Below are 13,887 nucleotides of genomic sequence, written 5' to 3'. Positions count from 1 at the left end.
CATGGATACCACTTACCCTGTTCCCCCCAAATCTCATATAGTCATGAGGTCTGGGCCCCAGGACAAGAAGGAAAGAGACAGGTCAGTGTTACAGCCTTCAGGCTATTAGCTTGTAAGCTTTGCTGCTTGGCAGCCTTGAACACGAATTAACTTATCCCATTCTTCCCTTCACTCTTAAGAAGGGCCATGTTCAAAAGGAGATGGGGAAATACTTGGTGATCCTGTTCAATCAGGTAGACCTTCTTGGATTCATAGTGGCCTATTATATTTTCCACGGAGAAGAGCGAAGACCAGTGACCCTGTCTCAGTCAACCCAAGTCAATGTTGAACCCTTCCTCATCCGTCAGACTCTCAGCCCAAGGGTCACCTCCTCTGGAAAGCCCCCACTGATTGTCTCAGGAAGAGTTCACTTCTCGTCTGCTTCCATTAGAGCATCTACTTTGATGTTTCCCTGTAGGTCTTTTGCCCACTAGCTGTAAGCTCCAGAACAGCCCACATCCTTTGATCACCATCCCCCATGCCTAACACTGTGCCAGGCACAGTTTGGGTGGCCGTAAATCTCTTCTAAGTCATGGCAACCCAGCAGCCCATGGCCTTTGTCATGAAGGATACCCAGACTTCCGAGGCTCACAATTGTCCTCTGATGGAGCCCAAGGATGATAAAGCCCACTGTGCAAAATTGTCAAAGAGAAGAGTCTTGCGTTGCATCATTACGAGGTCCTGCCGAGCTCATCAGTCCATTTTCTCATTTCCGAAACACTCATCCTGCTTCTCCTCTCACATTCACCCACAGTGTGTTTAGAAAGCACCAGGCTGTAGGCTGAGCCCAGCCTTCAGGTGGGAAGTGATTACACCAGAAGGTTCTAGAAGGAACCAGCAGTCGAAGGTTGCTGGTGGATCTCAGACCCCTGTACTCATTTACATGGAAAAGCAGAATCTGACTTTTCTTCCAGCGCTTAATTTCGCCATCTCTCCACCTCCTCCTCCTAGCTGACTTTTAGCTGCATTGATATTTAATATGGACATTTTGACGGGCCATCCATATGCATTGAATGCCGACTATGAGCCAAATATTATACCGGATAACAAGAATTCACTAGGGGTGTAAAGATCGGTCTGGTCCTGCCCTGTGACTCTGCAGGGAAGAAGGACATTAAATAAATTTCACTATTGTTTCATTAATTATAATTACAATACGTGCTACCAAGAAGATGAAGGAGGTATTACAAGAAAGTATGAAAGGGGGATCCAACCTAGTGAACTAAAGTTTTGAGGCTGAGAAATGTGGAAGATGACAAGGTGGCTGAGAGTTCCCTAGGGAGGCAGGTCGTAAGGGGGAACACTGATGCTGGCCTCCAGGTGGGAGAAAGACCGGTGTAACCCAGGGGCATCTCCAAGCTCTGTAAAGGGGATCTGCTATGTGAATCTCAGTGAATCTCTGTGACTCACTGTGTGAATCTCTGTGAAGTTTCTGTGGTGGCAAAGGAAGAAACAACCGTCTAGCTAATTAGTGAATAGGGGGGAAGTATTGAAAGGGTATCCCGAGGATCCAAAATGCAATGGGAATGACTTGGCTTTATTAGAATTAGAAAACCAATTTAAAAAATTAAAATAAAAATAAATTAAAAAAAAGAAAACCAATTAAGAGTCAAAAGTTCCTTTCTGTGACTCTAGATAGCTTCTCTTCTCTTCCCTCTCTTCCCCTCCCCCCCTCCTTCCGCCCTTTCTCTGTCTCTACCTCCCTCTTTCTGTCTCTCCACCTTTTCCTCTCTCTCTGTCCGATGCTGACTCTGCTTCCACCTGATCCAGTATGAACAGTATGGCCACCACCCAGGAGTCTGTATAAACTTGCTGTTTCAGTTCCACCACTGACTGCCATCTCTGTATCTCTCAGTTCAGTTGCTTGAGACATCAAAATCCAGTTGAGTGCTGGCCACTTAGTAGAATTAGTTGGTTGAGTTTGAGTCAGGTGCTCATACGTTAGACATCTTATTTTTTTTGCCACCCAGGGTTGGCAAACCATCTCATGTTCCATGTGATTCAGGTGGAGTTCTACCCTGAGCCACAGGGATGGAAGAAATAACTCACGCCTAAACAATTCAGCATGAGGTATCATTGGCCATGGAAATTGGTCCAGAGTATGTACTTAAGCCACACTCAGGTGAGGATTCTGAGATTAAAAGATGCTCCATCTTCTGTGAGCACTTCTAAAGGAGCGTATCTTCCTTTAGATAGCATGATGTGACGTGAGATACAGATCTTTAGCAACCTTTTTGTGACATTATTGGAAACTAGACTGAGCATGGAGCGACCCCAGGGGAACCCAAACCAAGATTCGGAGGAAACACTCCATTATAGTGATATTATCTGACTCCTGAGTCCAGCCTAGCCTGAAGCTGGTTCTACCCCAGGACATTTTGAAACCCATACATGCCTTTCATTGCTTAAGCCAGTTCAAGCTGAATTTTGATGACACTTGCAAAAAAACAAAAAACAAACAAAAAGGGTCAAACAGACTTGGCTTGCCCCTCACCAGCTAAGGTATGGAGCTGGGCTAGGGAAGGCAAGTTCATGTTTCAGGTGGGAAGTGGTTCTTTGGGAAGGCGATCAATCCAAAGTACATTCAAGGTATCTAGACAACTTAGAGGTATATAGCCTGGCTAAAGCGTGTTGCCATTGCAACTTAATTCATAAGAAAGGAAAAAAAAATAGAGATCAGTTCTGATACTAAATTGCTTTATCTTCTTTTCTAAGGAATTTTAATCACGTTTTTAATCACTTCATTAACTTTTTTCAATTTTTCTTGAAAACAGTTGTTAACTGTTAACTTCTTCTTTAGAAATAGCCACAGGCCATGTTTGAAACATCTCAAATGAGCTCCTTTTGAATTATTCATGTGAGAAAATCTCTGTAGCTATCCCGAAATAGGGTGTCTTTCTCTCTCTCCACAACTTAAAAACAACTGGATGCATTTTGCTAAAAAGAAAAACTGCTTGAACAGAAAACAGATTTGAAAAGTATCATTCCATTTTTCTCTCCACAAATCAGATTTGCTGAAGAAAACTGGGGAACAAAATAAAACTCTAATAAAACATTTGATTCTTTTCTTATTATATGTCTATGTGTGTGTTTCTTACCTGGTAGGGATTATAAATATAACTGGAAGGCAGGCAGCTGTCTGCACACCTAGGCTGAACAGTTTTCTAGCGTGCTGTCTGGGCAAATTTCACTAGTGGTCAATGTCATCACCACTCTGGGCTGCGAGACGAAAAACCATCTCTGTCAATCAGGTCTCTGTTTATTCCTCTGCTCATCCCTTTCTTTCTTTCTTTCTTTCTTTTTCTTTCACAAGGAACGCAAATTTCCCAAGTTTGTATCCAAAGAAATGGAAAACATGTACATTGAGGAGCTGAAGTCGTCCGTCAACCTGCTCATGGCCAATCTGGAGAGCATGCCGGTGTCCAAAGGCGGCGAGTTCAAGCTGCAGAAACTCAAACGCAGCCACAACGCTTCCATCATCGACATGGGCGAGGAGAGCGAGAACCAGCTCTCCAAGTCAGACGTCGTGCTGTCCTTCTCCTTGGAGGTAAAAAGCCCTCAACCCCTTGAAAGTTTCCTGACATAGCAGGCACGACACGGGTGATTAGATGCATCACAGTTTGGTTTCCGCCTTGCACCCCAGGAGCAGTTATTGAAATAGCAGCTTGCCAAGGGTAGGTCAGCTAATCGGCAAGTCGTCTTCCATCTCCGGGAGCCCATCCTTTTCCAAAAGAACCACCTGCTAAATTTAGTGTTGGATTACTTTCCCCGTCTTAAAGCAGTGCGTGAGGGTTTCATAAATACCTTGTGCAATTTAGAAAGTTTAAAATTTTGGCAGCCCGTGCTACAGTTAGGAAAAAAGTCACGTAGCATCTCTTCACAGTGAGTTACCAGTTATCTCCCATTATGTCTCCCATTGCTGCCCCATAGAGAGCCCCTTGCTGCAGTGGAGCCGTATTTTAGTTTGTCTCATCACCCCAAGAAAGAGTGCATTGGTGCCAGAATTGTGGCCAAATGCTCAACGTGTCAGTGTTTCTCTGTAACTTTTACTCCCATGGTAGTTTTTACACAAATAATCAAACGAGTGGCTCTTGTCTAGCAATACCAGAATTATTGAAAACTGGTTCACTATGCTGATTCCTGGCACCACCCACAACTGTTGACCCAAATCTCTAGAGGATGAGGATATAAAATGGTGCAGCCACTTTAGAAAATAGTTTGGTGGTTCCTCAAAACGTTAAACATAAAATTACCATGTGTTCCAACAACTCCATACACATGGACTTGCGTGCAAATGTTGATAGCAGCGTTATTCACGACAGCCCTAAATGGGAACAATCTGAATGGCTGTCAGCTGGTAAATGAGTAGACAAAATGTGGTATGTCCAAATTACAGAATGCTTTTCACCAATTAAACAGAACAAGCCACTGATACATGCTTAGATCTAGATGGACCTCAAAAACATTATACTAAGTAAAAGAAGCCAGACGCAAGAGGCCACATATTGTGTGATTCCATTGATATGAGATGTCCAGAAAAGGCAAATATCCAGAATCAGAAAACAGGTTAGTGTTGCCTGGGACGGGAAGTAGAAATGGACATGAAGGACCTTCACTGGGGGAAGATAAAAATGTCCTATAACTGATTTATCATGATGGTTGCACAGCTTAGTAAATTCAACCACTGTACTGTACCCTTGAATTGGGTTAATTATGCATGTAAAATATGCCTCAATAAAATTATCAGGGGAAAAAAATCTCTCGGTGGAGTATGGCCGTGGGACGGGCATTTTAATAGGCTACCCAGGTACTTATCATGCATCCAAAGTTTGAGAACCGTTCATAACTCAGGGAAGCTCAAACCCCCAGAAGGATTCTATGATAACCCAAGATTTGGGGAAACCAAGAGAATAGATCGAATTTTCTACAGATTTAATTATAATTTGTAAAGACTAAATTAATATCCTAGAGCATCATTAAGGCTTGCTGTGAATTAACTGAAGGTAATTTGTTTGACTCACTCAGTTTGGATTGAGAGAGTCACATTGCAGTGTTTTCAACGTGTATTTTGCAGTCAGAAGAGACAGTATTCAATTAACTACAGAGCACTTGGTGTGTGAAAAAATCATCAGTGTAATTTCCCAGAAACTGCCTTTCTTTTTTTTTTTTTAATACTGCCACCTGAGGTGCTGAACACTTTTTCTTAGGTGTCTTTGAATTTGATTATTGCCAATTAAAGGTGGCAATTTATTCCCTACTGCCTCTTGTCTTCCTACTGAAAGGGGGGAAAATGGTTTGTTGATTTTCATGAAGCAGTTAAATCTGTAATTTTCTAATTCTTTATCAGTACTCAATATTATATAGCTGATTGTCTGAAATATGGATGTGGGCGAGTCCTCAACCGTACAGCCATGTGTGCATGATTCACACAGGCTGTAACTTGAAAGTACAAGTAGAGAATGAAATGCCCTAGGGTTCCCCCAAAACTTTTTAATTAGAACGCTCAGTTGTGCATCACACTTAAGACAGCACCAAGCGTCGAGCATCTATTTGTGAATGTATTTGGGAGAGACACAGTGATGGGGGTAAAAGAAGAGAGAGGACCGTCATTCCATCAGGGCACGTTGAGTTTGAATTTGCAGGTTGGTACAAGACATATTTTATATAATTAGAGAATTGCATGGCTGGAAGGGACAGCAGACAGCAGTTAACTGCAGCGAGAGGACTGAGGTCCAGGATTACGACTGGCATGGCCTCCAGTAGGGGAAGCGTGCTGATGAAAAACAATAGGTATTTGCAGAATTCTTTGCCATTATTCACTCCGTGAATCCTCGCCACCATCTTTCGAGGCATTTGCAGAGGGGGAAACAGAGCCTTGGTGGCTGAGGACCTTGCAAATACAATTCCAAACATTGAATTCTTTCTCCTCTGCCTCCTATTTCTTTTCATTTGGTGATTCTTTCCACTCAGTGGAAACATTTCCAGTTCCATACATCATCTCGTTTGATCTTCACCCAACAGCCAAGGAGAAAGAGAGAGAGAGAACACATATGATTACCCCCACTCTACAGATGAGGAAACTGAGGCTCCAGAGGTTTGAAAGAAAAGCAGAGTGGCTTCAAGATCAAGATTTGCCCAACATCACATAAGTAGTACAGTGGTTCTCAGAGTGTGGCTCCTGGATTAGCAGCATCAATGTCCCTGTCACCAGGGAAACGGTTAGCAATGAAAAGTCTGGGTTCCACCCCAGGCCTGTTTATCAGCAGTTCTAGTGGGTGAAGGCCCAGCAGTGTTTGGTTTAACCAGCCCTCCACGTAATTCTGATTCACATCAAGTTTGAGAACCCCAGGGCTGTTAAGCTGCAAAACTGACTTGTGAATTCTGGTACTTCCTTGAATCAAGCCTATTAAAGAGGTGGACACTTTTTGCACACCCTCCTCCTTCTCCTTGTGTAATGCCATTGCCTCTTTTGGAGTACAATTCAGTGATTTCTGTAATACACCTTGTTCTTTATAAATCTCTGATGCAAGTCATTTGTTTCAGATTTTTAAACCAGTGTTTCTGTCTTCTCCTCCCCTCCTCTCCCCTCCCTTCCTCTCCTCTTCTTTCTCTCTGATGAGTGATAGGGAATACCCCTGAATCTGAAAATAGCAGGTGATGGAGTGGAGTTCAAGGGTAGTGGTGGGAAATGCCAGGAATTGTAAATGATATATCTTGGTCCATCAAAACACCAGGCTTTTCCCTCAGCCTAGACAGAGAGCATGCAACTGTAGGCATTTTGTTTGTTTGTTTTTTCCCAGCAGTGTTGGCCTGCACAGAGTTCATGGATTTTATTTCTCCCTTTTAAAATTATTGCCAAAATTTCAAAATCAGATTTCTGACTTTGACTTACATTTCCATTTTCGGGTGGGAAAAACTGGAGTACTTGGGAACTCTGGACTGAGGTAAAACAAGGCAACAGAGGGCTGCAACTGAGCAGCAACTGCTTCCTTTAAATGGAGCAACCCCCCTGCAGTTTGCCACAGTCCCCACTACTCCCTATTGTGTCTCTGACTCTAACGCTGAATGGTATTTTCCCTTTATCTTGGCACTTGTGTTATCGGTTTGTTTATTATAAAGAGAAAAGTGAATTCCTTGGCCTGTGTCTCCATCAAACTCTGAATTAAAAGCTAGACTATATATTTTTTAAATAAGAGAGTCTAGTTTTTGTGGAAACGAAAAATAATCTTATGTGTTTAACCTTGAAAACAATAGCCCATTTCACATAACCTGGCTGGCCCCTGTAAGCATCTGAATGAGTGAACCTTGTGTTTCCATCTGGGAGGCAATAAGCTACACCATGAAGAATTGTATCTTCTTGCTGGCCTGTCCCAGCGTGGCTGGCAGGAACCTGATAGAAGCTATCAGATACCTGTTTGGGGTTTTTTGGTAACTTCTCAGGCGTCCGTTTTCCTCGGGGTGATGCTGCCCATGCATGGGCTTTGGCAGTAACCTCCACTGTGGATGATTCTGTTTCCAGGTGGTGATCATGGAAGTCCAAGGCCTCAAATCGTTAGCCCCAAACCGCATCGTATATTGCACAATGGAGGTGGAAGGAGGAGAGAAACTGCAGACTGACCAGGCCGAGGCTTCTAAACCAACGTAAGTGACGTTTCTCCATGGTGCGTCTTCCAAAACGTTCTTCTCATTGGCACCATTTTGGCCAACTCCAAGTTAAAGGTTTGGTTTCCCCAGAAGGTTATACAGGACATACACTTTGTTTATTTTCCAAACAAAATGACCTGACTGTATTTTCACCGGTGGCTGTAATAAGGATTCCAGTTCTTTCAGAGTGGGGAACAAGAGAGAATTTAAGAAACGATCTCCTTGCTGGAGGCTGAGAGACTTTAGTCACAACCTGCATCCTTCCTTATGATGTGAAGAGAGTTTGATATAAATTTGTTGTATTATATTTACTAAATAATATTTGGTTTATTTATAAGTAGTGTCTTTTTCAAAATCTTTCTCTGTGCCGCAGTTATGAATATCTCAGCAAAGCAGTGTGTTGCATTAGGTGCAACACGTTAATTTGTTAGGTCAACACGTATTTGTCAAATGCTCACTGTATGGGGCACTACTGCACTGCGGAAAGGAAAATAGTCACTCTTGTAGCCCTACAGGGCTTACGGTTGAATGGGGGATCAGAAAAATAATCACACAAGTATGTAGTCACAAATAGTTATCAACGCTGAGAAGGCACGAGTGCTTTGAGAGGAGACAGGAGGAAGACCTGAGCCAGTGTGCAGAGACAAGTCAGAGTAGGCCTTCTTGAGGAGCTAGAAGACATCTGGGCTGATAGTATAAAAGTTAAGCAAAGAGGTTGGGAGTAGAAAGAACATTCCAGGCAGAGTCAGCTTGTGCAAATGTCCTGTGGTCAGCAGAAACCATGCAGCAAGGAGGCATTGAAAGAAGGCCAGTAGGACTGGAGTCCAGAGAACAAGATGTGCTATGAGCTGCCGGTGAGGCGGGCAGGGGCCACACCATGAAGGGCCTTGCTAGACTGTGGAGAGGAAAGGATGGGCATACATGATTAGACATGTGTTTTGAGATTTCTCTGGCTCTGGTGGAGAGGGCCAGAGTCAATGCAGGGGACCAGTTAGGATTCTATTGCAGTGGTTCCCAGGAGTGATGGTGGTTAATTTATTTGGGTCAATAGACTCTCAGGGCTCAAAAATTCTTGAGAGATCACTGCTCTCTCCCCTCCCTACCCTCCGCCTCTCTCCTTCTCTTTTCTATCTCGATTAAACCAGCCCAGGCTAATGAGCATCTTTTTTTTATTGTTGTTAATTCAGAAGAAAGGTGTAAAAAGGATAACCCTCAACTGCTCACTGCCTCTCCTCCCTCAGAGCATTATGAGCTGTTTGGCAGAACATGAATAACTTACCAGGATGTTCAGACAAAATAGTTCAAAGACAGAACGGAATGTTTCCCTGACTAGAGAAAGTCTGAGGCCATTGTAGGCCTTTAAGTGGTTCTTTGTGTGAATAGGCGAAGGCCTCGGATGCTCAGATCTGGGTGGAATTAATGAGTGTGTGCAGGAGGAAATGGAGACCAACCAACGCAACTTCTCGCACACCCTCCTTTCTCCCTTTTTTTTAAACTTCGTTTCAAACCGAAAATGAATGCAGTTTCTTTTATTCTGTTTTACCATCATTGATAAAAATCGCCATTTCCACCCCCCCCAACTGTCACCGTGGCCTGATTGTAATCAATGCTATTATGTTATGTTGCATTATTTATATGTGCTTTTAAAAACTGTGTTGTGGAAGGGGAAGAAAAATCTCTTTGGTGTTTACGCCAACCTTTTAAGATATTAAGCCCAATATGGTGTTATATGTTACAGAAGGAAGAGGAAAGCTCTGATTATTCAAACAGGCTGCTGTTGTGTATGGGCTATTTTAACTCAACATGTAATTCATATCAGTTTATTGGGTTTAAAGGTTTCAGTTGCCAGGGTAAATGATGAGCCAATTTTCATATGCTTATGAATGTTTAAAACTGAGTTTCAGATGACAGATAAATATGGAACACTTTGATCTACCTCCTAGAAATACTCATATTTCACACGTACATTTCCTCATATCCATATGTGTGCATTATTAGTATGTCCGTTAAGAATAAACATCTCACGCTGTGAAGTGTTTTGCCTTTCTAGCCAGAAGTGTTATTTTCTTATCCCTCTCCAGTCAGTGAGCAGGCATGACCAAAACCCCAGAGAGGGTTAGAATGTAACTTTCATATGTAGCATCAAGTCAGATCAGTCAGTAGCGGCTTCCTGGAGTGCTGTGTTGAGAAGGATTCTGAAGCCAAACCTGTATTCAAAGGAAAATAGGGCATGGTTGACTGGGAAGGGGTCCGAGTGCCTTGTATTTGCCATTTCTATTGTATCTCGTGGAGATACACCCAGAGTTTGAAATCGGCCAAAGTTCATGCATCTTCCTTTATCTTCCCTTTATCCTTATTTATAAATTCTCCTTAGAACCTCTGCTCATCTGCCTTCCAAAGCCACGCTTCTTTTCCCACTTCTCTTCCTTGGCTTTTTCTTTGTCATAGTTCACTGGCGGTAGTTCTCCTCCGCCTCCGGTTTTGTCGGGTAGGATGAATGAGCCTGTCTGTGCAGGTGCATTTTCTTTCTCCCTCTCGCGTTTGGACTTACTCAGAATCCTCCCCATCATTTCTTTTCTTTGAAGCTTGCATTTCTTCTCCTCCTTCCTGCCTCTACGCACAGTTTCTCCCATTACTAATCTCTGGCTGTCATCTCTGCTGCTTGATTTTGATTATCCCCAAAAGTACCTTTGTGGGGTCATCGTTCATCCGTCCTAATAACTCCACTTCATCATCTGACAGGTTTTGCCCTTTTCCTGTCTTATTCATCTTCTGAATCTTGTCTTTGACTCTTCCCACAGCCAGCTGATGTCCATCCTTCATTCACACGTTGTAAAACCAAGATTCTGTTCAAGCCTGTTTTATTTACTGTAAAGTCTATTGCTGCTACCAAAGATTTCAGCCAGTGACTGGAACTCGAACATCTTATCCAATCACGTGTCTGCAAGGAATTTGGCTTTTGTTATGTTTTGTTTTCAGTTACAAATGCAGGGGTACATGACATAATCTAGTTTGTCCAAGGATGTTTTTCAGATCGCTAATGTGTAGAATACTCCAGGAAAAGCAAGGGCAGGGAGGGTGGTATCACCGCCAAGCAAAGTTGGGAAATGCAGGTCATCACACTTCCTTCTAAGTCATTCATGGTGTACATTGGCATTTTAAAGTCTTTGAAGACACATCATAGAACAGAAATCTTTTGAGCTTTGTTTTTTATAAGTTTCCCACACTTTGTTTTTTTTTTTTTCAGCTGACACCTATTAGCATCCATTGGAAATGCTGGTCTGTATCATCCAGACCTAACAATGGAGGGTCCACACTCTCCCTCATCTCCTTTCTCAAGGCCACCTCTTCCCTTACAACCAGGGCCCTGCCCCAAAATGGTCATTTTGAATTAGGTGCATAATATAAGACTGCTGTGTTTATGAGTTTAAATATATTTTGTGGTTGGAAAAAATGGTGTGTGTGTGTGTATGTGTGTAGCCCCCTCTCGACCTTCTTTTTATCAGTCTCTACTTCATGTGGGTTATTTTCAAGCAGACGATATATTATCTCGATTCCATTGTCTTCTTCTTCCGTGTAACGTAGAAAGACAGAATATAGGATCACAATTTTTCAAGAGATGTATTTACTTTAAAAAATACTACCTCCATTTGCAACGCACCATTTCTGCTTTTGGTGGGAAGCCAGTGAGGGAGCTGAAGCAGAGCAAGAGTAATTGAAATCCTGGTTTTGGACGAGCGATCTCAGGAAGGCATGGGGATGGAGAAGGGAACTACTCCGTGGATTCAAGACCCCAGATAGGTTTGTCCACCTCCTACGAAGTGGAGCAGAAGGACTTGTCTGGCCACAAGGCGGTGTTTTCCGAAGGGCGACTCTCTCACCTCTGCTGATAACAGGGATGATGTTAGGTTTTAGCAAGACATGGCACTGAGTGACATCAAACCATGTGAGAAGACTGTTACTCCTCTTCCGTGTAGTTTTCAGTTCTTCTGAGCAAGTCAAGGAGAAGGTTTGGATTGGTTCTGATGAATCTTTTTTTTTTAACATTTTTGATTGATTTATAATCCTTTTACAACGTTGTGTCAAATTCCAGTGTAGAGCACAATCTTTCAGTTATACATGAACATATATATATATATTCATTGTCACATTCCTTTCTCTGTGAGCTACCATAAGATCTTGTGTATATCTGATGAATCTTGAACACCTCCACCCGCCTCACATTCAGAGCCTTATGCAGGCAAAAGCCTCCGATTAGAATTTCATAGCTTTGTTTAGATCTCATTTAACCAAAAACGTTTTCTGGGTACCGGGTCCTGGAATGGCTTCATTGGAAGCGGAATGTCTTTCCTGAACGGCTCCTTTTAAATGTAGATGTAAGGGAATGATATGGAAGGCAGGCATGTACATGCTCTTAACAAGTGTATGTGAAATGTTCTCCTTATGGCTGACTCATGCTGGGATTATGGCCAAAAATAATGTATATCAAGTCTTGGCCTCATGGACCGTACCTTCTAGTAAAGGACACAGACAACAAACAAATAAATATGTAAGATAACAACAGACTGTAATGTGTGTCACCTTCCATTCATGGCTGGTGGTGCCATGTCTTTGTCTTTGGCAGCAGTGACGTAAGTTTTCCTTTGTAAAGAACTACATTAGCATTTAGAAAGTGAATTAATTTAAATAAAATATATTAAGTAAATAATAGCACAGGTGGTGCCTAAATATGAGAAAAAAAATAATGGTAACAGTATCTCATGTTGGTATGTGGAAATGGCGGAGACTGGGATAATGATATGCAAATTAACTTGGGGGAAATGGTGTAAGGAAAGCTGACATATTCCCTGCATAGAACACACACTCCCAAGGGACCATCCCTCTCAGTGGATCGTGCAGTGCCTGTGAAAGCCTGTCCCGGGGGTTAAATACTAGAGAAATTTAAGTAATTTTGCTGAAAAGAAAGGCAGTTTGAGCAAGTAGCCCAATACCCTGCTAGCTTATCTGAAATCATATTCTTCTGAATTGAAACCAAGGCTGCCACTTCGTATTCGATTATTTAACAACTTTATTACTCCCTGGAAAACCAGGGGCTTCGTGATGTATGGCTTTCATTATTGTCAGGAATTTAAAAATACAATCAAGCTGTTTCCAGACACTCTCCGAGGGAACAAGAAAATGAAATATCCTAACTGGTAAATCTGGCTATAGCCCTGGCCTTTTTTAATGGCAACTTCTCTGATAAGACCATATTTAAAAAAAAAAAAAAAGAAGAAGAAGAACAAAACACAATGACTTTCTATATTTTCTTCTAGGAAATACGTTATTTGTCCTGATGGCCAGGCTTATTATGCCCAAAGTATTCATAGAAATACAGTTCCATTAAATGGCCTCCACATTGAGTCAGTTACAAAGTCAGCCCTCCAATTTCTTGCTTCGTGTATCATCTTCTTAATGGTACTTCCTTCCTCAATTTAGCTAAAAATATTTCCTCTGTACTGGGCCTTGGAATGGTTTATATGGAAACAGCATGCATTTCCTGACGGGCTGCTTTGAACTTTTGGTATGAGCTTATGATACGAAGGGTAGGCACGTACATGCCCTCAACAGGTAAGGTGCGCGTGAGGTGCCTGACTTGTGTCCAGCTGGGGCCGGGGCTACAGCCAGGAATAACAGATCAAGCCTTGGCCGCATGTGGCGTACATTCTAGGAGAGGACACGGGCAGTAAACAAATGAACAAGCAAACACATATGGTAATAATAGAATGGAGTTTGGTTCTGTAAGAAATGAACAGGCTGCTGCGGTGAAAAGTAACCGGGATGTAGGGTACCCCCAGGGGCCAAGGAAGCGGGCCTGCTCAGAGCAGGTGATGTGTGAGTTGATACCTAAAGGATGACGAGGAACCAGCCATTAGAAGAGGCAGGAAAAGTGTTCCCAGCATAGGGAACAACAAGTGCAAAGGCTCTGGGGTAGAAAGGGGCTTGATGTGTTCTCAGACCAAAAAGAGAGCAGTGGAACTAGAGATGAGTCAGTCAGTGCTCCAGGAAAAGTCCAAAGTGCAAGGCAGGACCAGACAGCTTGGCCTTCTGGGCCACGTGAAGGGTTTGAACTTCATTCTAAGACCAGGTATGGAAGACTTTAAGCCGGGGAGGGTATGATGGGATTTCCACCTTGAAACCTGAAGCATCTTGAAGGACCGGAGT

At 42.7% G+C, this 13,887-nt stretch overlaps 1 protein-coding gene across 3 annotated transcripts in view; it reads left to right on the top strand.

Annotated features, from left to right (window-relative positions):
• CADPS (calcium dependent secretion activator) overlaps positions 1-13,887 on the top strand; it is a 414,447-nt gene that overhangs the window by 183,130 nt on the left and 217,430 nt on the right. For all 3 annotated transcript variants that reach the window (XM_072941600.1, XM_072941599.1, XM_072941598.1), the window contains exons 5-6: positions 3,353-3,586; positions 7,559-7,680. In XM_072941600.1, coding sequence (XP_072797701.1) covers positions 3,353-3,586; positions 7,559-7,680 — 356 coding nt within the window. The remainder of the gene's footprint in view (positions 1-3,352; positions 3,587-7,558; positions 7,681-13,887) is intronic.

The sequence above is a fragment of the Vicugna pacos genome, chromosome 17 (genome assembly GCF_048564905.1).
Source record: "Vicugna pacos chromosome 17, VicPac4, whole genome shotgun sequence".
In the NCBI taxonomy this organism is placed as follows: domain Eukaryota; kingdom Metazoa; phylum Chordata; class Mammalia; order Artiodactyla; family Camelidae; genus Vicugna; species Vicugna pacos.
Note: the sequence above shows the minus strand (reverse complement) of the source record. Positions and strands in the feature narration are given on the sequence as shown.